General features: G+C 42.0%; 1 protein-coding gene across 1 annotated transcript in view; it reads right to left on the bottom strand.

The window, feature by feature from the left end:
- Positions 1 to 26,763, bottom strand: part of LOC121184799 (protein unc-13 homolog B-like) — a 125,258-nt gene that overhangs the window by 29,773 nt on the left and 68,722 nt on the right. The window contains exons 11-21 of the mRNA XM_041042681.1: positions 14,664 to 14,713; positions 14,388 to 14,463; positions 13,878 to 13,883; positions 11,063 to 11,137; positions 9,217 to 9,436; positions 8,592 to 8,819; positions 5,335 to 5,476; positions 5,078 to 5,247; positions 4,651 to 4,766; positions 3,721 to 3,884; positions 2,218 to 2,368 (exon numbers count right to left, since the gene is read on the bottom strand). Coding sequence (XP_040898615.1) covers positions 2,218 to 2,368; positions 3,721 to 3,884; positions 4,651 to 4,766; positions 5,078 to 5,247; positions 5,335 to 5,476; positions 8,592 to 8,819; positions 9,217 to 9,436; positions 11,063 to 11,137; positions 13,878 to 13,883; positions 14,388 to 14,463; positions 14,664 to 14,713 — 1,398 coding nt within the window. The remainder of the gene's footprint in view (positions 1 to 2,217; positions 2,369 to 3,720; positions 3,885 to 4,650; positions 4,767 to 5,077; positions 5,248 to 5,334; positions 5,477 to 8,591; positions 8,820 to 9,216; positions 9,437 to 11,062; positions 11,138 to 13,877; positions 13,884 to 14,387; positions 14,464 to 14,663; positions 14,714 to 26,763) is intronic.

Below are 26,763 nucleotides of genomic sequence, written 5' to 3'. Positions count from 1 at the left end.
AACACACCTGTCCAACAGAACAAGCACTAAAACTGTCTCTAAAATTGTCAATGACATGATTTCAGAGATGTAAAGCAGGAGAGAGGAAAAACAGATCGATGTGACAGACAGATACAGGGTGGAGCAGAGGAGACAGGGCGAGGAGACAGAGGCAGTTGACGAGAGTGAAGGCAAGGAAGGGATGCTTTAGGAAATCCCCTTATTGCCATGGCAACAGGTGCATTGAAACAGGCTTGGCTCAATAGTTCACCAAAACAAAACAAAACCAAGAAAAAATGAAAAACACTGAGAAACCAGAAAAAGAGACAGAAGAAAATAACGTGTGTGTTTTTCGAGGTCTGTCTGAGAGTAAACACAACAGCTGCAGTAAAAAGCTTCAGCAAATGAAAAGAGGCAGAAAGACGGAGCAAAGTGCGGCAAAGCAGGTGGCAAAAAGAACAAAAAAAGAAAACAAAAACACCTCCTTGTTGCCTGCGTGCCATTTTCTCTGAAACCAAAATACAAAACAACCTTGATTTCAGCCTAAAAAGAAAAAAAAGAACACTTCAAAGATTTGTGTTGTTCTGCGTGGTCTCGCTAACCATGGTACATTTTGGGGGAAGACGACAAATGAATTAACAGGTAAATCAAACATAATAATGGAATCAGTGGAATAAAACATGCTTACCCTCATAGAGAAACAGTTAGTGATTACTGGTTACAGCAGATAAACATCAAAGATGGGCATTTAAAAAATGTCTTTATGTTAAACTATGTAGAGAAGAACATAAGAAACTTCTGGTAACACCTTGTCACTTATTAGGGGTTTGTCTCTCCCACAGACAATTTGATAAGCACTTACATACACTACTACACTATAAGTTTATATGGAAATGCCAAAGGCAAGTTTGTAAAACACATACAATCCAATTTGATTAAGTTCAGCTGTGATTTAACACTGATTCAGCTGATTTTACTGTCAAGTCATTTAAGTGTTACTGATGTTCTCTATCATCAAACGGGGAAAGAAAACAGCTCAGTGAAACAGCTTTTTTCTGTTACTCAGACACCTACATAAAAAAAACGACTCAATTCAGTGAAGTTTAATGACACAGATGAACTTATCAACCTATCCGGCAGATCTTATTACCAAGCCGGCAACCCAGAAATAGACCCATACTTATTAACAAGCTGGCAACCAAGAAATAGACTTGCTCTCACCATCCCATAGTGAGAGCAAGTCTGTCTGCGTCCCCTGACCCATTAAAGCAAGAACACGCCGCCTGCAGTCGCTCGTATATCACCGGAGTCTGAGCGCAACCAGTAGGAGAACTGAAGTCTACAATATTGGCAAAGATCCCAGGAGTCATTAAGCTCGGCCTCTAGCTGTCATTGTCCCCCTTCCCCAATCTGTGGCCACTGTGGGGGACCGCAGGGCCAGAGTTGGGCCACCGCAAAGTTCAGAGCCGTTCCGAAGGTCCCACAGAGATAAGATATTACCATTAAATGAGAAAGATTATTAGCAGCAGGTTCAGGACGATTACAGACAACCTGGGCCGCCTTCTGAGGAACGGGCTTGGTGACACCTGCTTAAGGTCAAACTGTAGCTTTAAAGACTAATTCAAACAGCTCTTACCGGTAAAAGATTAAATCTCAGTCTGCTCTTTGTTGAGTTTGTGTCTTACTGTGAATTTCTTCTCTTTTTAGAGCACGGTCTATGTTTTAACCCAAAAAATTAAATGATCGAGGTTTAAATTTGAGTACAGCCCTGAAAGATCTTCGGATGGGCTTGCAGAAAATATCACTTTGTTAAATCTGGGACATTACAGGAATAAAAACCCATTTGTACAATCCTAGATAATCTTATTGGAAAGAAAACTGCGTTTTCTGAGTAATGTTTGGGTAAAAGGAGTTTGAAAGTAAATGTTGAATTAACTGAATACTTCTGACTGCCAGCTGAATCTCAAAATGTCATTGATAATTTAATGGTGTTATGTTTCTAAAATGTTCTGGAAAGACAAACAAATGACAAGATAAACACGTCATCCACCAAGAACACAGCAGATCCTCCCCCAGATAAATCATATCATACCATTCTTACACTTTTATATAACCAGAGGATGTTTATGTTAGAGTACTGATTTGGCTAGCGACTAGTTGACAGGTTGACTAATCGGATAGTACTGAAAATACTGTTGTTTGTTTATGTTATTTTCATTGGGTCCGGTGGTCACTTACCCCGAAGTTGGAGGCTGCAAATCTGGCCGGAGCGGAGACGTTGGTGGAGGCGGTGGGGTGGGCGTAGAAGGCATTGATGTTGGCCAGCAGGGTGCTCATTACTGCTGGCACCCCCGACAGCATGTACTTAGAGGACAGGCAGGAGAAATGGCTGAGGAGGAACGGAAAGGAGGAGGTTTAGAGAGGGAAGAGGAACAGAGGCAGCAGCCGAGCAGGGTTGGAAGGAGGGAGATTGAAGGTTTAAAAGCCATAAAAAGGCAGGATGGATATGGAGATGGAGGATGGGAGGAGGGTGCATTGGGATGGGTGGAGGGAGGGGGGATGAGACAGGTGGAGACAGAAGAAGGTAGGGGTCCAGAAGAAGATATACACAGGCCAGAGAGAGATAACAGGAGGGCAGGAGGAAATAAATGAGACAGAAGGAAGAGGATGCAGGGTAGGATGGACGGAGGGAGGGAGGGAGGGAGGGAGGGAGGAAATGGTCGGCCATAATTAGAGACAAGACACAGAAGAAAGATTGAGAGGTGGGAGGGAAACCAACAAAAAGAAATTAAAGGCAGTAAAATACTAGTGTAAGTTTATAGGACATTTTTCTCCATCTGTCCTGAGTTAATATTACAGACATGATCACACACACGTCACATTCAATGTTATGAATTACCTATTAGTAATAAGTAATTCACACCCATAATTATGATTAATTTGTAAGCACAAGTTACTATTTTGAGAGTATAAATACTAGACACCTGACAGGCTCCGTAAAACAAAGAGACGTGAATTTCTCCAACAGTTTGCTCTTGTGGAGCAGCCAAAATGTAACTGAGGCTCATCAAGCTTCCAGGGAGAAGTGAGACTTCTGTAATGGCTACAGCGCGTGCATTTTCATTTGGCTGCGTTATTGATTGGCTCATATCCCCATTTCCACTGGGGACAAAGTCTGGGCCACTTCTGCTAACAACTTTAATTTACTCAGTGCTTCCCAGTGTGATTATGTGATGTGACTGCGCTCCTTCCTCCAACACACAAAAACAAATACGCAGAGCTTCTCGTCCCTTTAAGGTCAAATTACAACATTATTAATGCCATTAAACCAGTGTGTGTGAATGCGTGTGTGCGATTGTGTGTGTGTATGGTCTCTCCACCTGCCTACAATGATCCAATCAAACAGTTGGGAACTCACTGAAGTGACAGGTCATCTTTCCTCATTAGATGAGATAAACTGATTTGCATGCCGTTTATAGTTCATGACAACCCTGCCCACCTCCCATCAATTCAATACACACACACACACACACACACACACACACACAGGCTGTACACAAGTACTGTACACAGTCACACTAATCTGAAACATTTCCTGATTGGATTTAGTCTCACATGCACACAACGGGCTGATGTCATTCCCTGTTGAATGAACTGACTCCTGGAGCAAACTCAAACTTGCATAAACACATTTACACACACACACACACTGCACATTCATTCACAGATGACGCCGCTTACGTCATGGCCTGGTATATGGACTCGATGCCGTAGCGCATGGCGAACTCGTCCACGATTTCCTGCTGCACTTCGTCAAAGTAAACCTTCCACGCGTCGTCTCCGTTAGCCGCCGGGATCTTCACCACGCCGCCTCCTTCTACGTCCGTGGAGAAGTGGAACATATTCTAGACAGAAAGAGGTTGAACAAGCCCATGTCAGCATGCAAGTAAACCAGTAAACAACAGCCATGAGACTAAATTAGTTATTAGAAACATCCAATACACAGGACTGGGTTGAGATTCAAAGATTGTTGAAAAATCATTACAGCTCAGAGCAGATTTGATCCTCTGAGTCATGTCACTGTCACTTTACTTTTTCGTGCCAATTACGGCAAATTTGTTAATTTATTTTCTTGGAGCGTTGACAGTTTAAAGGATCTGTCAGTTCGTGTCAGCAGCCGAAACATCAGATGCAGTTTGGTGACACTAAAAAGGCTTTAAATCAAAATCCGGTCTGCGTCTCTGCAGATTCTCAAAACTCCTAAAGAATAATCACTGCATTAGGAAAAAATGTGTATTCATTTCCTGTTTTGCTCTTTAGGGAATTTAGTGTTTCAACAATCAGTCAATTAAGAGATTAGTCAACTGTGTCTTCAGTGAGTAAACAACGTCATCGATTTTGATAACAGATTGTTTCAAAGTCATTTCTCCAGCACAAATGTCAAATATTCACTGGTTCTAATTTCTCAGAAGTGAGGATTTGCTTTAATATTTCACTAATTAATCAACTTTCTGTTTCCATGGCTGTGGCCTTGACTGGTTCTCAAGTCTCTGTAGACTCTCTGTAGGTAAAACGCCACAGAAACACAGCCAGAAGACAGATACTCCCAGACATCATATTTAGCTTATTACTAAAAGCCTGGATATGTGTGTGTGTGTGTGTGCACGTTACCTCATGAAGGCACGTGTACTGTACGTGGTAGGGTGCCACCTTTTCCTCTCCCTCGATCTCCACACTGATCTGAAGACGAATGGCACCAGACACCGCTGACTTGTCTGTTCTCTTCTCTGTAAGAGGAAACACACACACACACACACGCACGCACACACACACGCACGCACACACACACACACACACACACACACACACACACACACACACACAAATTACTTATCAAACTTAAGTTGAACTTTGAATCTAAGATGACAAGTAAACGGTGAACACCAACTGCTGTGCTACCAAGCAAAACAATCCTCTGAAGCACAAACACATGTGCACCAATTATACACTCCCATCTACGCCACAGACACAGAAACACACACACACACACACACACACAATGCTTTCCATATTCCCATGGTTCTCAGTGACTACGCACCCAGGTTGTACCAGACGTCCATCTCTCCGCTCAGCGTTCGAACCTCGATGATGCTCTGACCCAGGAAGTCGTCGGACTCCCTCTTCAGACGCTGCTTCACCCGCGACTTGATGTCGTCGTCCTCGTCCCAAACACGCAGCTTGATACGATCCGATGAGTTGTGGCACTCGCTGTAATGACGAGGGACAGGTGGGTCGGGGGGTGCAAAGTGACTGAAAGGCTTCACAACCAGGTAGAAACTAACAAGCTGCACTTACAAGCTATACTTTTCCTCCCAGACTGGGTTCAGGTTGCCGTAGATGGTCTTTGTCCTCTTTTTGGTTTTGCCAACTTGGATGGTGACATATGGGTCACTGGAGCCTGTCCTGTCCTTGGCCTGGAGACCCTGTGCGCTGACAACTGATAACACACACACACAGACACACACAAATCCAGAGAATGACTATGAAAATTGCATAAGAACAACAAACACCTACTCTCTCCCATCATCGTTCTGTTTCTCATTCATACACACACCAAAACAGGAGATATCACCCACTCTGTTATGCAAAGACTCGTAACATAAGACTCATGACTCACAGGCAGATGTTGGGTAACAATTTTTCTCACCAAATCACTTAAAATCTTTTGTCACGTGATGTTTTGCTGTTCTTATGTTATGACATGTTATGACATGGTTACAACGTGGTCTCTGGCTTTGCACTTTGTATTCTCTGTGAAGACAATAAAGCAACAACTAAAGCAGGAAGCAGTTTCTGTGACACTTTGGCTCAAACGGCATCACAATAAAAACAAACACAATAAACAACCCTCAGTCTGGCTTCACTTGTGTCCAACTGTTTTGACAGATGGAGAGTAAACGGCTGATGAACTGAGTCTGGAGACATTGAGATGGAAGGTCAACAGGTACCACAGAGGTTGCTTAAGTGAAGGAAAACCTCATTCCTGCCACTGCCACTTTAATCCAGGCGAGAAAGACAGTGAGAGATCTGCAGCAGACACTGATGAGTGTAACTATTTATAGCTGCAGATCTTAACTACAGCTGTAACCTGAAGACAAAGAAACAGAGCAACATGTGCACTCTGCACATTTTCTAAAACCTGTAGGAAAGTAACGTCCCTAAGTTCAACACATAGGCAGAGTTGCGAAGTGTCACAACATTTGACTTGTGGCAATTAATGCAGGTAGCACACACTAGATGCATCATACAGACAGAAGGAGTAGTCAAGGTAAAGCAAGGGAGCAAATGTGATAAAACTGGAGCACTGATGTGTCAATACAAATTTAAGAAGACCATAAGGTGAGTGACATAAACCAGGGTGAGTATGAGGGAGTTTAAATACCATTCAACACCTAATATCAGTGTTTATAGAAATCAGATGTGCTGCCAAACCACCACGTGTTTACAGTAGTTCTGGTCACACTGGAAGTTAGAGTGAAGAAACTGGGATAATGGCACATACTTTCAGACAGTCTCTCCAGGGAGACATTCATTGTGTCACCAGTGTTACAGATAGTGGTGTAAGAAATGAAAAAAGAGAGACGGGGGCACAAAGTGGGTCGGTTTCAGAAGAAGCTACAGAAATGGCTAAATGCAGAACCGTGCTGCTGTTACTGTGCCGGGTCAAGAAATAGTCCGGCACATAACTACCTGCAAAACAGGAGATTAAGGACAGCTCTCAGCAGCTCACCGAAACTGAAACACTACACTTTATGATGACATGAACACACAAACCGTATTTCATATGAATCAGTCAGTCACGGCCAAGATCCGATCTGGTCAGTATCAGACCGACACCGGCCCATACAGGCACTATCTCAGCTCACATCACGCCACGCTCTGTAATGTCTTTGCCATTGGTTCATTCGGTGTCTGTGACTGATGCAGCTCATCTGTGCTACAGAGACTTTTGAATATTCATTAGCGAAGATATTCCCTAATGAAATCGATGGCTTTTTCAAAGGGTTCTCCGTAGAGCGCCTCCTGTCAGTCCACCGTCAAGTTCAATCGCAGCTTGGCTCGCACACAGAACTGGGTTAGAGTTAAAAGTATGTCTGATTGTGTGTCAGATGAGGGACTTGACTGATTGATGCAAAGTGAGAAAAAAAAAAACTGTGATGAAAAAAGTAAAAGTGTGAGAATTTCAAACAACTTGAATGATTTTTATCTCCAATAAAAGCTATAAATGCTTGCAAAGTTATTTAATGAAGGAATGAAGGAAAACACTGGCTAAAGAGAAAACTTTGTAAAAGTTGTATATCAAACCTTTAGAATAAAAATATCTGATGCCTTTAGTTACATTTATGGAAATATTTTAACTCCATATCAAAAATCCCTTGACAGTTGAAGAGTCTGTGACCATGTGGTCTGACCTTGATCAGAAGAAAAGTGAGTAATAAAAATAAAGACCTGACCATGAATGAATTTCAACAAAGCGCCAGCTGAACGCCTGTCCCTGTATCTCCTCTTTAATGGAGCTCATCACCGGTGATTGGGGAGACAAGGTGTGATGGCTGCCATGGCAACACTGCTGCCACTATACGGTGTGCTGTGTCTAGTTGCTTTGGTAACAGCGGCGGTCCTGATGATGCCTGGCAAAGGGAGGTGGGGACACTTGTCTCTTTCAGCTGGCGATGCTTGCAGATAAACAGTTAAAAGTTTCTCTCTGGTTCAGAACAGGCTGTCAGATAAAAGAGGAAAGTTTTGTGGGAGCAATAAACAGGCAGTTTTTTGTTTTTTTTTTATCTGGGGAAACCTGATACACTCCGGTTCAGTGACACTTCACATTCACACAGCTGCAGGTTTTCACAGCTGTCGGCGACAACTGTGCTGTGTTCTTCGGGTTTTCTCGAGGACGCCGAAACTTAAACTGCTGATGAGTTTTACCATCCGGCTTCTTCAGCTTCTTCCACTGTCGCACATAACTGTACAATGTGCCTGAAAACTGAAGCCTGTAACTCTGAGTTTTCTGCAGACTGACTTCACACAGAGCTATGAGTGTTATACGCACTGTACAAGTGCAGACACACATGCACTCAGTATCCTGTTGCTACAAGCCTTATGGACGGTGTTCACAGGCAGGTCGAGCATTAGTATTAATAGAGAGACGAGAAGAGAGAGACGGAAAGGAAAAGGACAAAGTAAAGGGAAGACAGGTTGGCTATGGCTTTGTTCTTCTTCCAGGTACATTATGTTTTGCTGTCAGTGTTAATACATGTGCACTTTGAAATATTTTCTTTGATTTTCTGATAGTGACACCCTCAGTTACCCTATGGTAAAGGTGGACTTTTCTTTGCCTGTTAATAGATTTATATATGTACTTAAAGTCATGGTTTACTTTTCTTTAAAGGCCTCTGAAAAGAGAGATATTGATATAGACATGGTTTCTATCTTCTACAACATGTTTACTCCACTTGGAAATGAACTGAACAGAACAACTTTCAAAAGGTGAATGTTCCTAAAAGGAACTGTTCACATTTTCCAGCTCAAAGTTCTAAATTCACTGGACATACTGTTGATGGAGATCTTGGCTGACCACTTGGAGGTGCCGTCCAGGACGCTCTGCTTGATGCTCTTCATGTGCTGGGCGTGGACCATCTTGGAGATGTCGAACACCTTCCGGATCTCCTCAAAGATCTCCGGCTTGTTCCTCTCGCGGATCTTCATCCTGTCCTTCATAGCCATGATGATGTGCTGCGTCCGGTCTTCCGCCCCTGTCTTGGAGCTCTTCTCGGCCGCTCCTGAAGATGACAGGGTGGGAGGAAACAGAAGAGAAGGGTGGATGATGAGTTCCTGAGGTTAAAATAAATACACTGAACTACAAAACAGAGGACACCCTGAAAGATGGTAGGCACTAGCCACATTTTTCCTTTTAAGTTTACTTTTTTAGAATTTTATGAGGTAAAATAATAAAATGATGTATTTTTGCCAAACATTTTCTGTTTCTTGGTCATAAAAAACGTACGTGTTGTGGTGGATGGAGCTGTGTGGTTGAATGTGTTCATGAATAGCTTTGACAGTTGTCATTTTGACAGACTTCAACTGCCTTAAGAAATAACTGATGAGGATATATAAGGATATATGGCAGCCACTGCGTCATCATTGGATACTTAGCCACGGTTCAGTATCTCAACTCACTCTGCAGGCAGTCAGCGTTCAGCAGCTCTTGGCATTTCTCGTGCACTTTGACCCCACACTCGGCACAGCGCATGCCCTGCCGGGCAATGCCCCACAGCAGACCCTCGCACTCGTAGCAGTAGGTGGGCGTGGTCGCCGTCCAGACCTCAAAGTTGTGCGGCGTGGTGCAGGAGATGGGGTAGATCAGAGCCTGCAGGGTCTTTTTGTACACGTGGCTTTTCTGTGGAGAACAAAGACAGAAAGAGAGATGGATAGAGGAGGGGTGTCATTCTTTCACTTGTTCTACACTTGTACAGTGTCTGTGTTCTAAAACATACTGACTTGATGTGACATTCAAGAAAAAATTGTCTGTAGCATTAATGCAGGATAAGTGCTGGAAAAATTAAGTAAAGGATAATTTCAGGCGGCATCCTCTCAAATTATAGAGCAATGTGATTATATATGACAGCGCACATTTCTAAACACTTCTTGGCTTCTCCTCTGATGAAGTAAATTCTGCTGTTGTCCAGTGTAGGAGGAGTGTGGGAGGAGGTGAACACATCTCCACAGGATGAGAGGACACCTTGACTAGAAGCCCAGTTTCATTTGGTAAACACAGAATTTGAATAGGGGGCATGCAAGTCATTCTTCTTCTTCTTATTATTATTGTGATTATCCTTATTATTATAGCAGCAGTAGTGGTATGGTGGTATTAATAGTAGAAAACGTTTTTATATTAGAAAAACTGTTTTATTTCATTGCTCTTACCTTCTTTGTCATCCCTGGCTCTGGTTTCATTCTGTCTTGTTCTAACTGCTTTTAGTTTTAGTCACCTGGCCTGTGTTGTTTCAGGCATTTTGCCTGATTTTATTATCTCTGATTTACTTTGAAGTAAAACTTAAAAAACCATTTATAGATAATAAGATTCTACAACTGTTGCTGTCAGTGTTATTGTGAATAAGGAGTATGGATGAATGGACGGCAAAACAACTTGCATTTTGGCATCAGTTTTACCCAAGTTTTAATTATTTTTCACAGGTACATGTAACATGTAACAGAAAACACGTTTTCTCACTGTATTGATCTGTTGTTGTTTTTCTGGTCACTCACTCTGTGGCATTCATGCGATTATGCAACTGTATATCTGATAATATGGAAAACTAGCAATGCACACGTTCACTTCCCTCTGCACATCATCTGCAGAGCCTGTGCGGAGCATTTTGTTTTACCTGAATCTCTAAATCTCTTCAATATTTTTATGTTTTATTATACTCAAGATTCTGTTCTACTGAGCTTATACTATAGACATTTTAACCTTTTAGACTTGGCAGTTGCTCTGTTCTCATCTGTATTATTTTCTCCAACATCCACTGACCTACTTTATCTACTTGAATAATTAATGTTTCATCGGATATAATGTAATCACCATCATGACTCGACACAGTAGAGAAGGAAAGGCACAAAACAAACAACAATAAACCAAGATGAAAACTCATCCAGTCAGGGAAGCCTCGCTGCTACTGGCTCCATTAAAACCTGAGCCAGCCTGGAGCTGATTCAGCAGAACTCAGAGCCTACACTATATTGGATCTCCAGGAAACATATTAACAATACAGCGACAGAAATAATGACAGGAGGAGAGAGAAGGGTGAAAAAGTGTGTGTGTGTGTTTGTCTGCAAATGTAAGTTTAGGTTTGTGAGAATCCCCCATTAGCTGGCATCGAGGTGACAGCAAGTCTTACAGCAGATAACTAGAAAGTTATAGCTTTAGTTTGTGTGTGTGTGTGTGTGTGTGTGTGTGTGTGTGTGTGTGTGTGTGTGTGTGTGTGTGTGTGTGTTTGTGTGGCATATGTATTTGGCCACTCACAAGCTCTTCGTCTTTCAGGGAGGTCCGTGTTGCCAGTGTGTGGGCGAGTCCAGCTTTCCTGGACTGTATCATAGACTGGAAAGCAGAGAAAGAAAAACATCTGAGTTAAACAGCCACAGAAAAAAAGAAAAAAAGAAAAAAAAAAAACGAAGGTGAAAAGAAAGAGAAGGGAATAAAAATTGAGAAAAATCGATCCTCTGAGTGATGGCGGGCTGTTTCAGCTGTGAAAGTCATGGAAACGTGAACTTGCACAAACAACACACACATTTGTTCTCCTATTCTCTTTGAGCACACATTTTTGGAAGCACGTCACACACCTGGTTTGTTCTCATCCTTGAGGACACACACTCATACGTGTTTGCTTTACCACATTTGTGAGGATCTTCATGGGATGTGTTCGAATAAGGGATGTTTCAGTCACATTTTTTTTTTGGTCCCAATCCAGATCTGGATACTTCAGTGGACTTTGTAATATCATAAACACTTTAATGTTGAATACTAAATTGAGCCTAACAAAAAAATGAGGGATATCAGGCATTAAATGCCACTCTCATGTCTGTCTGTAAAATGTAGTTTTACACAAAGATAAAAAACTGGGGGTCTTAAAGTGACAAAATCCACCAAGCAACGTCTCAAAAACTACATTATTAACACTTGATATATTGTTTGTTTAACCTGTACTAAAACTCCTGGAATCAGTGCTGGCAGTGAAGCACATAATGGCCCATAAAGCGGCAAATTTTTGTTTATACATTCTTGTTTTTGTACAGATTAATCAAACAAGAAATAAAATACGAATCTGTGAGTTTTATAGTTGCTGATAGGGAGAATTTGTCACCTTCAGACAGAGCCAGACCAGCTGCTCCCTGTCTCCAGTATAATATCTGTGGATCCGTGGATCAGTGGATGTGGCGTGTCAGTGTGGACGTGCTGCAGCAGGAAGGTTTGGAAACGATTTGGACGGCCTTTCATCATCTCCAGCACAAACAAAATACTTCAAATGCAGTTTTCATCCTTTCGTCCTACAGCAGCACTTTAAAGCTGCGATGCACCGGACAAATGTCCTTGAAATAGATGGACAGCTATGTTTTTCTCCTCACAGCATCTGACTGACGCACACTGTCAGTTATCCGTAAGGACTCAGTGATTCATCAGCTCACTACATATGACCTAATTTAAAGAGAGTGTATTTTAATGAAGAGCAAGAAGGAACTTCACATAGTTGGCCTACTGTTATTTGGTCACTGCAGAGTACTGAGGCCAGGACAGGCCCATTCACTGAGGGTGAAGCTTCTGGACTGAGCATTCGTTACCAGGGAGCAAAGAAGTAGCTCAGGCACAGAACTGAAGCTGTGAACCTGTTGCTTTCACTGTTGCTCTGCTTCTTCAACACGTCTCTGACTGAAGTACACCAGACTTTAGCATATTAAAGAGCACATTTGGTGGAGTGCTTAAGTTTTCCAGCTCGCCAGGATATTTCCTTTTAAACAATATCTTTATGACGCAGAGACTTTTAGAGCTCTGGATATTTTAGTGATTCACCATTGAGCTTCTCCTCATTCGTTCTGACAGCTACGAGAACCACAGAAGAAGACATGCTATCACCTGACAAGAGAGGAAGTCAAGGTGGAATGTGCCCAGCAGGCGTCTGAGAATGTGCTGTTTTTCTAAAGCATTATTCACAGTCGATGCTGGAAAACAAAACAATGGTGTATGCTGTTTGTGATGCTGCTCGGGTGGTGTGCCGTGCTCCATCAAGTTTTGACTTTCACATGTATGACAGCAGGGAAGCTTGAATCATGTGAGAGGTAAAGATACACGTTTGCAGGAGCAGGAGAAAATGTAATAAACATTATGATGTTGTTCATTCACTGGCCACACAGGCGCTGACCAGCAAAACAAAAAACCCCAAATGTGTTCTAATCTCTGCACATTTTTATTTCGAGTTCTGTGATGATGTTTGATCTGTACAATTAAGAAATATCAACCATTTTTACTATTTTTTTTATGCTCTAAAATTGTGTGTCTGTTTATCTCTCCCCGGCCTGTTTTTCTTTCTCTTCATGATTTGTGTAAGTTGACGCAGTAAACTTAATGAACTCGGACGAGAATATCCAAGCGCCTCTCATATCTCTCCAAACCTCACAGGCGCTTTTTTTTTTTTTCGCCCAGACTTCTTCTGCTGTTGAAAGTGTGACCTTCACTCTGGAAGATCCACTTCAAATCAAAGGGGACAAGTTTCTCAGATGAGTCAGGTTTCTTAGATCTCAGCGAATGAATATTCACAGCTCTAACCAGTGAGATGACAGAGCTTAGCCGGTGGATGTAGCGCGTCTCAGCCTCCCTTAAGTACTTCAAAGTAAATGCGAGACTAAAGGGGGAAAGACACAATTTACCATAACATTTATCAGCATGTGTTTGTTTAGAGAGGCAGGTGTGTAATTTAAAAAAATGGAGCTGCTGACTTGCTGAATCACAGCAACACAAGCCTGTTAATTAAAGGACTTGTAGCTAAAACACCAATCACAGCAAAAGCCCCTCGCTCTCTAAGCATCGGTTGGCTGAGGGAAAGCTGAAAGCATTCACAAGAAGGAATAGATTTTTCTTGTGTTTGTCAGAACATTTTCAAAGACAGGTGAACAATGACAGATATTTGTATGAGACATTAAAAACAAAACAATAAAAAAACCAAAACGTTGAGCACTGAGCAGATCGAAATGCTTTGCTACGATCAGGACGATGAGAGTTCAAAACAAAGCCCAGCAAAACAAATGGTAAAACACAGCAGCTGAAATCTCACTTCTCTTTTACTCACCATAGCCTGAGGCCCGGCAAAGGGAGGGAGACGACATGTGCAGGGAAAGAGAACAAGAAGAAAGAAAAGGTTAGAGACAAACAAACAGGTTCCCCTCTGACAGGATCAGCAGCTCTCACCTTGAATCCAGCTATTTGGCAAATTCAAACAAATGATTACACAGCAGGGGCCACTGCAGAAGCTCCCCTTCGAGGGTTTATCTTGCATCTAGCCTGCAAGTAATAATTCTTGAAGGCTGAAGTTAGCTGATGGAAAATGAAAGCTGTGATTGTTCTGATGATCTGATATCTCTGTGCACATGGAGGATGATCGGTGAAACAAATCTCATGGGTTGCAGACTGAATGTCGCATGTTATTTATTCTTTATGCCGGTGTCACACGATCAACCATCATCTTAGTTCAACGCACTGTATCGTATAACCTGTTGGAAAAAAAAGAAAAATCCTGTGTCTGACCATGTTTAGGTCAGAGAAGGTCAAAATAAAAATGTCAGGAGGCAGATTCACTCACCAGTTCACTAACAAGGGGAATGGGCCTCCTCTTGCGGAGGTCTGGCATGCTGTCAATGCCAAACAGTGTGTTTCCCCTGTACACACGTACACACACACACAAAAACACCAAAATGCACTGATCAGTATTTGAATAAAGAAAATCCAAGTGTGAACACTGCATCAGGTTATCAACACACAAACACACACACACACACACACACACACACACACACACACACACACACACACACACACACACACACACACACACACACACCAACAAGTATTTACTGACCCTGGCTTGGCCCACGGGTGCTTGCTGGGGTCACCATCTTGATCTCGGCTCTGAAACAGAAGGTCACAGGTCAGCCGTTTAGCCATGAAGGCTGAAAGCCTGGCTTGGTTTAATGGCAGCGGAGCATGCACACACACGAGCACGAGAGGAAAAACAAAAAAAAGTGAGAAGAATAAAACAGAAGAGAAACACTGGGACTGAACTGGGTTGGTTGAGTTTCAGCATTGCATGCAATTTCAATCATTTGTATTGTCTTCTTAGATATATGAGCATCATAAATCTGGTTTCACCTTGTAACGTAAACTTCTACCAAACCACACATGCTCCCTGGAAACACACCAAATATTGACTTGTCCTTCCTAACAGCGTATTTTTTGTCTGACAGCTAGTAAAAAAAAAAAAAATACCACAGTGACAGTAACACAAAATACAAACATGGTAGCTTGACACACTGAACATCAATATTATTTTTCATGGGTATTGTGTCCTAATCAATACAGTCTTATTCCTGCATGACATTTTTATGTTTATTACTGACGCAACAAATGTTCTTAATAGGGCACGGATGCATTGAGGCTGACATCTCATAAAACCTGAAGCTATTTCATTAACTTTGAATTGTATTTTCAGGATGAAGCAAGCATTTCCTTAGAAACTGACAGAAGGTCATATAAGCACAATAAAAAGGAAAATTAAATAAAGATAAACACTGACACGAGAAAATGTCCAAAGCATGTACAGAAAATTTTACAGAAAGAACGACTTCTTCTAAAATGTCGTGTTGTTTCTTTTTGGCGGGAGAGAAAACACAAAAGAGGTAACCTGATCTCCATCTTGACTTCCATCTGTAAAACAGCATAAGAGAAAAAAAAAACAAAAAGACAGAAAACAGTCATGGACCTGTTTGACTCATCATGCGAAATAACAAGACACGCCCTGGATTATTCATTTTGGTATAAATGCTTGGGTAATGTTAAAAGCAGCGCCGCCTCTGAGTTTTCAGATAGATGGGGTCTGAGGTCATGAATGTTTCATTAACATGTATAATTTATCATGAAAATGACTCTTAATATTTCCCTTCTCCTTCCTCTTAAATGTTAGGCTCGCTTTCCAAGGAGATAATTAATGTTTTCTAATTCAGCAAATGGCTACTGCCGGAGCCTCAGAGTGGAGTAAGGGACTCGTGAGTGGCAGATGATACATTACTCTCAAGGGGGTAGAAAATTATAGTAACAGCAGAGACCATTTGGTACAGTAAATACCCATGGGACCTTTTGGTATGGGGGCTTATTCATAACCACAGGGTGAACATATTTAAGAAGAATACCAGCGGTTATCCTTTTATCAATGTACACATACACTGCAACTACAACAGATCAAAGAGTTTCAACAGCCGTGAGAGGTTTTGATGGCAGAAAGGTGAGGCGGAAAAGGAACTTTTTTTTTTTTTTTTTGAGAAAACAAGCCAATACTTTTATGATCACAAAAAGTTAAATAACATCTATTAGCTTCCACACTGAGTCGTAGAGGAAATAAGTCATTTATAACCTCTTGGATGAATTAAAATACAGAAATGCCAAAGCTTTTTTACCCCAAGGGATGTTTAAAGCATGAAGTGTGGCAACAAATCAGCTAAAAATAGAGAAAGATGTACTGTAAATGTACCTCTCTTTTCATCTGTGACTCGAAATTAAGGAATGACTTAGTTACTGACACACAAAAGACGAAATGCACATCAATAAAGAAAAGATGATGCAAACCTAAAATCCAGCTCTGACTACCTGGTTCAAATTCATCCTGAGAGAGGGTGGACATGGTCACACTGGCGAGGTTGCGCCTGGTCTCTCTCTTCTCCCGCAGAATCTGCTGGAAGGTCCTCAGGCACTTCAGCCTGCGTTCATCCATCTCCACGGGTGGCTCTGCTGCGTCGCCTTCTGCTTTGCCCTCAGGGGCCACAGCAATGTCTGTGGCTGGCTGCTGTGGCAGTGGCACCTCGGGTTCTCTGTGCTCCTCTGGTGCTGGAGGTTCATCAGCCAAGACAGAGACCGAGAGGGATTCTGCAGTGGTGCATTGCGAAAGCTGGGCTTTACCACCCAGATCTGCAGAACAGTCTGCAGGACCTTCTGCAGGACCTTCTGCAGGTTGCTCTGTAAGGCCATCAGGTGGAGGCAGTGTTGCAGTGCTACGGGAAACTGCGTCAGTGCAGACTGGCAGCTCTTCTTGGCACAGAGGGATCTTGTCTGTTGGATGTTTGGAGGTGTCTGTAGACTCCAATGTAAGGCTGTTGTCGGCTTCTTCAAGCATAGGCTCCACAGAGAAAAGATCTGATTTGTCTAGAGTATTGGTTTTGTTCAGTTCCCCAACAGAATTACTACTATCAACCACACTGCCCTTCGGGGTTTCGTTTGATGTTTGGTCAAACTGTGCCTCATAGCATAAAGGTTTTGAAGGCAACTCAGCTGTAGGCATTGATACTTCAAAGTCTGTTTCCTCTCCAGGATTCTGGGCTCCAGGTACTTCAAGTTTGCGCAATGCACCCCGCAAGGCAGAGCTAAAATCAAGTACAGCTCGACCTATACGCTTGACATTGAAACCACCAGGCTGGACGTCTGAACTGCCAGGGGGAGGGAGCCAGTTTTCTAAGCTTTGGTTACTCGTTTTAGGCTCCTGGATGAATGACCTATCCACATCAGCATCTGTGGTACATAAGTATGCCTCGGTATATGTGACTGCTGAAGACTCTTCATATGACAAATAAGTTTCCTGATAACTATCAACTTGACAGTCTGTGGTGTAGCTGAGGTCATTTGATTGCTGATAGTCACATTCCTCTGCTTCTCTATTATGCCCATCAACTGAATGGTAACCAGAACTTTGAGGGTAGGAAAAATCAGCAGCACACTCATATCCTAAAGGGGGGTTTTCAAGGTTGGTATCTGCTGGAACATGAATCCCAGACTGGGTTTGAGACCTTCTCCTCCGTGGCTGCCACTCCTCCCTGCTAGAAGTGCTGGCAGGTGAGTTGTAGTGTTTACCGGAGCGAATGGAGAGATGTTCTGAGCTTCCTGTAGAACATGGCCCCAACGCACCATATCCACCTGCACCACTGTAGTGATCCCAGCTGCCAGCTCCTTCACAGTAAGGAGAGCTCTCACCTTCATGCTCCTCCAGACGTCTGTCCCTGAGGTAAGCAGTTTCCCTATGCCACACAGATTCCCCTGAGGCACTGTGTGGTGGTCCAGTGCTAGTCCAGTGTTCGTCCCTGTCATCAGCTTGCTGCAGTTTTCTTCCATGACTAGATAATGGTCTCTCTAGGTCTGACTCAGATTTGGAACTGTGAGCAGAAGACAATGAACTGGTGCTTTGGCAGTCTTGGCCATCCTGCCTTTCAAGGTAGCCAAAGCTGAGCTTTCTTGCTATAGCACCTACTGGGATATCCGAGCTATGGTCAGAGGCATCGTCTGGTTCTTCCAGTTCCTGATTATCCACTGATTCAGCAATTGGGGACACAGTAGACTCTTCTGCCCTTGGTAGCAGTAATTCTCCATGGATGCTGTGGCGCTCATTGGAGACTTGGGGGAAAAAATTAAAATCAGACTTTGGCATTGCACTCCCTAAACTGCCATAAGCACTAGTGGGCCTTCTGCGAGCGGATGGTCCATCCTTGCACCCTACCCCTGACCAGGTGCCTGCATGTACCCCTGAACCAGCCTTGTTGCTAGAACGAATGCCCTCAATCTCCAATAGTACAGCGTCTACACAAGATGATACTTCCTCAACTGACCCTCGAACCGAGGTCAGATAATCCCTGAGGTCAGAGATTTCCTCCTGGATCTTGTTGATCCCCCTCAGCTCTTTTAGAATATGCTCAATGATGGCACTTGACTCCTCCTCTTTGTCTTCGTCCTCTTCTAGCAGCGAATCTGGGAGAGCTCTGTTAAAGTTGTAGTCCACGCAGTCTCCAGTGGAATATGGTCTCTTTGGCCGAACACGGGGTGAAGTGAAATCCCTCCCAGCGGCTCCTGTAAATTTAGTACCATTCACGTCTGGGCCAACTGGACTGTAGTGCACGGGTGGTCGCATCTGCTCAGGAGCTGTCCGAATTCCACCCTCAAAGGAGATTCGTTTCATATTTGCCGGTGATCTGCAGCTTTTATGCCGTAAAGTGCAGGGTATTCTTATACAGCCTTCCCGGTTCAGCTCCACCTCTCCGACACATGGTGGCCCTGCTGCCACTCCATGGTCTTTACCATTTGACACCTTTGGAGAGTAGGCTTCAGCCCTTGGGCTAACCTTTGGATATATCCTTCTGTGCTCCTTTCTGCCCTCCTCTGCTCCTGCCTCCTCCTCCTCCTCAATACCTGCATAATAGAGGTGGGACTCTGGGACATGGTGGTCTGCGGACCCTTGCAAGAGACGATGTATTTTACCCCGAATGACTAGTGCTACTCTGGGGTTTGGCGCCCTCTTTTTGGGAGGATGGACTTTTGCCTTTGTGCCTCCTTTAGGGGCAACACCTGCTCCATGTTGTCCATTGACACGATTCCGGGAGAACATATTCTCAAGAGAGCAGACAGGCCTTATCTAGGGCTCCACATTGTCGCCTGGAGTTACAATCAAAATGCTCCTGGTAGCACAGCTCATTAAAAAAGTCTGTTGGAAGCTTATTCAGTCCAACCCCTCAATATCAGAGGTCCATGACTAAAATGGGAAGACAAAAATAAAGTACTTGTAAAGAGAAAAAACCGCTGTAGCATCCAAGTCAACTGGAAATGGCAGAAAAGAAGAAGACATCTGAGAAATTATATTCAGTCTTTAAAGCAGATAAACCTTGCCATCACCAAAGAAACAGTAATATCCTGCCCAGATCTACTATGCAAACCTTAAAATCAAGTAAAATAGAGAAACACTGGGACATAGTAGCTTGTGCACTCATTCATGCAAAATTTAGAACACAAAAGTGAGAAAGTGCTATGCCCCCAAACACATTTCCTCTTCCTGCCCAGTAAGCACTAATGACATACTTTATAAAAGGACAATATGAACATATGATATGATTAATGTTGTTACCTGTACTAATCCAGGGAGCTTGCAGCTTGTGTTAGTGGATGTAAAATGTGTATGTTTTGAATGTGACGCATGTTCCCATTCATATGAAGGCAATGCAGGTATAAGGACTTTCATCTAACGTAATAATTAAATAATTCTTTTGCTGTTAATTTAAAATTTCAAAGATTCTTGGACATAGATGGCTCATGCTGTTGCAGTGCATGATAAGGTAACTGTCCTTTCCCAATCTCTGTCAATTCCTCCAACCGGACATCATCCAGTTTCTGGTGACTGCAGTAAATTGTCAACAAACAGGCTCTCTCATATTCCCTCCCAGTTTTCTGTCTTTCAAACACACACACACAGACACACACAAACTCACACTCACACCGTTCACTTGAATGGAAAAGTGGTTTTTGACACTAACTGTACATTAACATATGTAATCACATGGCAACTCAATCTCAGTCTGTGGTTAGAAAACAGAGGAGTAATGAACGGCTCATGGCTTGAGGGTTTGTACAGGGACCTATTACCCTCACACAGTAGGTTTAATCAAATGAATTGATTGACTTATTAGCTTTACACTCTTTTGAACCAGGTGCAGCATCTAAAATCATTCACTGCAGCTGAAGCAAAAGCAAATGCCAAAGCCAAACTCACACCGGGTAGACTGCCCATTGTTGGTGTCATAGGAAAATCGGTAGCAGTAAATCAATGGTAACACTCACACTGGACATGAAAAGATGAGCCAGTGTTTGTCAGCTTTCAAACTGAAAGTGGAGGCTTTTTAAGTGCTTCACTGAGATTTATACCCTCGTAAACTTAAAATAATACTGAACTGAAATGAATAATAAACATGGCTTTTCACAAAAACCCTAAAAGCCATGGTGGTCTCTGCCACCATGGTCTCCGCCTCTTGATGAATCTGAAGGCGGGCTACATTGAAGTGTAGGGTAATAACTTGATATATCAAAAGGAGAAACAATTATTCTGCAAGTCAGTTGGAAAAAAAGAAGACTTATTTCAGGATCCTCAAACACATCTTCTATACATTCTTCTACTACTGAAACAACGGCGGTTAATAATACATTCTCTATTAAACAAGCAAGAATATGAACTGACAAGTGACCTATGCAAAATCTGATGATGAAAATGATGGAAAGCACTGAATTAAACCAGAAATATATCATGAAAATCAACTTAAGGGAGCATTAAAGCTTAATTAGAGACTATTATGGGGGAATATGGGAGGAAAGACATGGAAAATTTCAGTCTCATTAAAAATGCCTCTCACACAGCAGAGAACCCCAATCTGGAGATACAACCAGATTTAGAAAGGCCAGCTTACACAGATCCTTTCCTTGGTCAAAACTGTCAAAATGAGCATCACACTCAAAAACCTACAAGCTAGTGGAATCAAATTTTGCCTAAAATGTGTCAGAATTTAATAGAAGGCACCTTGTTTAACCGTCTGTTTGACATGGGTCAGGTGAATGTCTGCAATAAGAAGCCCAGCCTGCATTGTAGGGAAAATGTACCATAGTTTATACCAAATTAGGGCTGTAACTAACCAGTATTTTCATCAGTAAAGCCCGAGCTTGATTATCAAATTATCAAAACAGTTGTCTATTATTTTTCCAATGATGCACCATTCAAGTAATCAACCTATCAGTGCACAGCAAAACCCCAGAATCACAGAAGATGTAAAGAAAGTTAGTTAAGCTCATAAACACTGTAAATTTTATATCTCTGGGAAATGTTTAAAATAAATGTTTATGATTCTGATGTGCCACCTAAAGAAATATATAATCGGTTGCAGTAGTGCAGGACTGACGCAGAGTAAATCATGAACAATTTAAATGGCTACCATTGTACTGTTTGGCAAAGACAAACTTTAACACACACACATCTTGGTAAGATGTTGAACGCCTCCTTTCCCCTCTTCCTTCTTAATCATATCTCTTTTCCTCTGTTTTGTTCTTATTGCTTGTAAAAATGCCATCTTCTTCTTTCCACATAGCTCATATTGCTTTAAAATTCATTTTCCAAGGCGCTTCCCTTTTACAGGATCGTTTTGTGGTCCCGGGGGAACTGTAGCTCTGACCCTTGCACTTCTTTAATATTGGCTTTTTGTAATGTTGATTACCATGACACTGGAACTTATTCTTTGTAGGTCTCATCGGTCAGGAGGACCAACTAAAGTCCATGTTTATCATCAGACACCTGAAAATAGTATTGATCTTAAATAAACAGAAGTGCCCCTTCTGTGTGTTACAGCACAAAAAGCCGTAACAATTTATAATGGCAGGGACAAAGTGGATGTTAGACCACAGACACATTTTAGCAAGATTTTACCCAGGATGCATTCTTTTAATTTTTTTTTTTTTTAGGCAAGATTATTAGACCAGACCCTTATAGTATATTCAAGCTGTAGAAAATTTCTACTGTAGCTGAGCTCAAATAAAGAAATAAAGAAAATTAAAACCTCTGATCAGAACAGTCATCTTCAGTCATTCTTTATTCTCGTCTACTAAGTTCTAGCAAAAGGAATAATGAAAAAGATTAAGTGCTCCTAATTTCATTTAAGGAGATGGAAGAAGACTTTGGGAACTGTTCTGTAGATGCACTGTGGTGTTAAGAAAGCTAGCCAAGGATGGGTTTTGAATGGGGAAGTAGAGAAGAAAATATGCTGCAGTCAAAGTTAAATCAATCCCCCCCTGAGGGCAGACCAGCCACCACATTAAGGCAGATATGTTCCAACTCAGCTTACATAAGTTACTGCACTGTAGAAACTTTTAAACTCAAGCTCAGGAGCTGCAGACACACACAAAGTTGATGCTAATAATTCTGAATAAATTTGAGACCCTGAAAGGCTGCTCTTCTTAATCTGCTTCTTACAAAGCAGCACAAACGCCTCGTGTTACAATCAACTAGTTATTTCACCGCAGATTATTTTCATTGTATTTTAACTTTCTTAATATTCTAACAGCTTTGAAGTGAGTGTGGCTGTGTTGGAGGATTGTGTGTCAGTGATGTCTGATATTTCACAGCACCAATCAGACTGCTGACAATAAAAGACTGAGAATCTGACAACGGCTGAGTTGTGAGGTGAGGTGTAAAGGTCTCTAATTTTTCTATGTAGACAATGACACCTGAAGACTTGGAGCGGCATGAAACCTAAACAAATCATGAGCAACTGTGAAAGCTACAAGCCTAAAGACATTAAAAACTCAAGAAGAGAAATCAACTATGATTTCCAAGGAAAATATCTGTAATATCTGAGATTAGAATTATGTTACGTGCACCGCTAAATGCAGAAAATTTAGATTTTGCTTCATAGAAATTTTAATTAGTTCACTTTCAGATTACAGGTCAATTTTTGTACGAGTCTGGCAGCTATATTTAGTTTCACATTGCAATGACAATTAAGTGCACTCTAACTGTCCATCAAATCTGAACAAACCACACCCACACAGTCCTGCTGCCTGGCAAAGCTCTGAGTCTTAAACTTACCAATATATGAGGAGGAAGGTTGGTTGGTTTTTTTGAAACCAACTGTCAACTCCAGCTGCTCTAAGGCCGACATCACTTCAACCTTCTCTCATGGCAGAACAATCGGCTGACGTTTGCTTGTGGCAGCGTCACCACGACTGCTTCACAATGGTTGTGTTCTTTTTTTTTTTTTTTTTTCTGGGAGCCTGGTGGTGAGCAGCTGGCTGATGGCAGGTTAGGAAGCCCCACTGATTAGCGAGCTGCAGGGAGGATGGGAGGAAGCTCTGGACTGGTGCACGTGTGTCTTAACCATGTCAAGACTCCAAGCCTTCCATAAATATGATGCTTGTTGTGTTTCTCTGTGCAGCCCATTCATGCTCAAAGCCCTTATTAACAAAACCTACAATTTGCATAACATTAGAGAAGAAAGCTCCATCTTACTATTTAGTTTACTCATCTTGCTGCATCTCCTGCTCACTCTTCTTCTTTATACCGTTCTTATTATTTATGTCTTCTTGTTGGCAACGCTCCCTTGCTCCCTTTCACTGTCATTTCACATTGGACACAACCCAAAGGAGAAACTCATGCTCAAGTCAAAGGGGGAGATTTTCTGAGTGTCTGCTTCAATGCCAGCAAAATGACAAGGATTACTTTGGAGATTTACCTCTTCCTCTCTGGTGAATAATGCTGCAGCATCCATTCATGTCACAGCAGAAAAACTGGAAGAATGGGACGTCAGTTTTTGGTTTTGACAACTTGGACGTGTTCACTTGGTGGAATGGCCACATGCAAAATTACACCAGCCAATTAATCAAATTGTTTTTAAAAACAATTTTGTTATGTTTTCCTGAAAGAGCCAGAAAAGAAAGATTTCCATCTACAAAAAAAGACCTAGTCACAAGATAATAGTCTTCTTTTTTTTTCAACTGTCTATCAGCACCTCATATTTTTTTTGCCAAATCCAATATGACAAGAATGTGGAGTGAATGTGGCATTTTCTCAGACATGAATATAACTACTGAGTCTCCGCTCAGGAGTGGAAGTATTTTTCACTTTGCTGTAACTTCCAAGTGCATTCATAGTTTATGATTTGAAGCTCGTGGCAGTAAATTTTGGGTAATATAAAAATTAAATGAGGAGCAGAGTTTGGAACGAGTCGTCGATTCTGCTTCCAAGACCGCTAGCCCTTTTCCTCCTGCCTGTTACCGCAGCCTCACTCTGTGACCCGTCAGGCTAAGAGAAACTTACCTGGCTGCAGGCCAGGTAGCCATTTGAGGACAACGCAGAGTTCTCTGATATGAATACGGGCCGATCAGTCTGTTTTTTCCCCCTGTTTTTGAGTTTGGGCAACAAAACTACTAGTTGCCCAAATCACAAAGACTCAGATCTTGAACTAAACTTTGCATCTGTTGCATTTAGTGGAAACTTTATGTAAAGTGAAATAATCGTCGCTGCTGGTGTGAAAAGCAACATCATCCTTGTTTCCATATTATTCTTTTACCAACCTATTGATTATAGTTTCAGCTTCACAGTGTTACATGTACTGCTGATTTTGTTTATTTCATCTGTATCGACACACTACTGTCAGCTGTGCTTATGATCCAGACAAGTGCTGAATGCTGAACGGTGCACTGCGACTGTTCTGCCAGGAATCTGACTGAGCTCACTGGTTTAGTCAAAGCCGTCCTGGTAAACAACTTTTTTTTTTTTTTTTCCTGACTGGTCCGGGGGCCTCGTAAAAAAGCTACTGAACACGTTTCCCTTTCAAAGGCTGCAAACATATTGATCAGCATCTTAAATGCTCTCCTGTAACCAGGCAAACAAATCCTGCCCTTCTGCCAATGTCACATTCAGCCCATGAATCAAACAGCAGCTTCAGTGGCCAACATGTTTCCGTGAGACCCTGCATCAAGCTACAGAAGGTAATCGAACCTCAGGTACAGCTACAGTTAGAAGGGTCGGTCTGGTTTCTCAACAAATGCAGTTTTTCTATTAAATAAAAAACAACTACAAAAAGGCTCTGCTGTTTGAGCTCTCAGTGAATCCAAGCAGCAATGTGAATTCAGCAGAGAGAGCTGTAACTACACGCAGCTACCTCTGAAGATCTTTCCATTTACGGTTTCTGAATACTCAGAAAATGGCTATTCTAAAAACACGATTTTTGACTGCGAGGAGTGAATATCGAAAATCAGCTTTTACAGTCGACATCTAACAAAGCTGACAACTTCCTCGTTCCGGAAATCTCTCAATGAAATACTATAGAAATCCTGTCATTTATCCACAGGGACAGAAAAATACGCAGAAGACCCAGGAGAGAGAGAGAGAGAGAGAGAGAGAGAGAGAGAGAGAGAGAGAGAGAGAGAGAGAGAGAGAGAGAGAGAGAGAGAGAAAGACATAACTACAGCTGGTGTGTAACAATTCTACTGTGTGTGTGTGTGTGTGTCCATGCAAGAAGCACATGCTCACAAACATCTTGAAAGTGTGAACGTGTGTGTAATGAGCATGCTATTCTGTTTGGGACAAAGAGTGGCTGACAGAAAATAAATACCACTATTAGAAGGGGGCTTGAATCCCGAAGAAAAGAATGACAGCTGGAAGAATAGTAGGCAGCTGGCGGAGAAAGAGAGACAGAAAGAAAAAGAGCCAAGAAAGAAAGAGCACGTTTGGAAAAAAACAAAACAAAACTACAATATAGACAGCGACGGCAGGGGTAATTTTAGAAAGTAAATAAATGGAGTGAGTACTAGAGGAAAATACTGGCCAGACAATATGTTTTGCAAGAGGAATTGTTCACGATTGGATGCAGATTTACTTTCCCTCGTTTCCTGTGTGACTTTAAATGAAGGAAGAAGCAGGAAAAGCTGCAGCTCACAGATCAAAACTTCTTTAGGACCATGTTTAACAATTGATCCTGTGTGAGGGTCCCACGTTTCTCTGCAGTCATTAGATCTCAATCCACACCAGGGCCAACTTCACATCAATTTAGTTTTAATTTGAAAGAAAATGAAAGCAAAAATAAACAAACCAGGGCTAAAGAAAAAATCGAATAAACCGTTGTGCAACAAAATAGTGTGATGAGGCCTGAAAAACCAATGCTAACAGCTATTCAAGCTATTTTAGGCTCCTAAATTAGCTTGAACAGTATTTTCCTTTAGCACATAATGTGTTAATATACCAAATAATAACAAGAAAAATAAAACTAACACAGAAAGAGAAAAGAAACTAAACTAAAAGAAAAGAAAAGAAAAGAAAAGTCATGGGAGGAATCAGGATCATGGTTAAGACAAACCAATATTGATTGTCTCTAAGAAGTTAAATACTAGTGGCATCTATTTGCATGCTTTCCTGACCCAACCACAAGTCCAGACCAAAACCACAAGTCCTTGTCAGGTTAATGGAAACACAGGTGGTTTAAGGCATCGGAACAAACAACCAATGCTGTCGTCCTTGTCAGGGAGGTCTAACACCATCTCACATTCACCTCACATCGGTGGGGGTTGTCGTGTTTTAGCCATTACCTTGATCAAAACGCTGGTTAAATTTTTGACCCCGAGAA

This window comes from Toxotes jaculatrix, chromosome 7, assembly GCF_017976425.1.
Source record: "Toxotes jaculatrix isolate fToxJac2 chromosome 7, fToxJac2.pri, whole genome shotgun sequence".
Lineage (NCBI taxonomy): Eukaryota > Metazoa > Chordata > Actinopteri > Toxotidae > Toxotes > Toxotes jaculatrix.
Note: the sequence above shows the minus strand (reverse complement) of the source record. Positions and strands in the feature narration are given on the sequence as shown.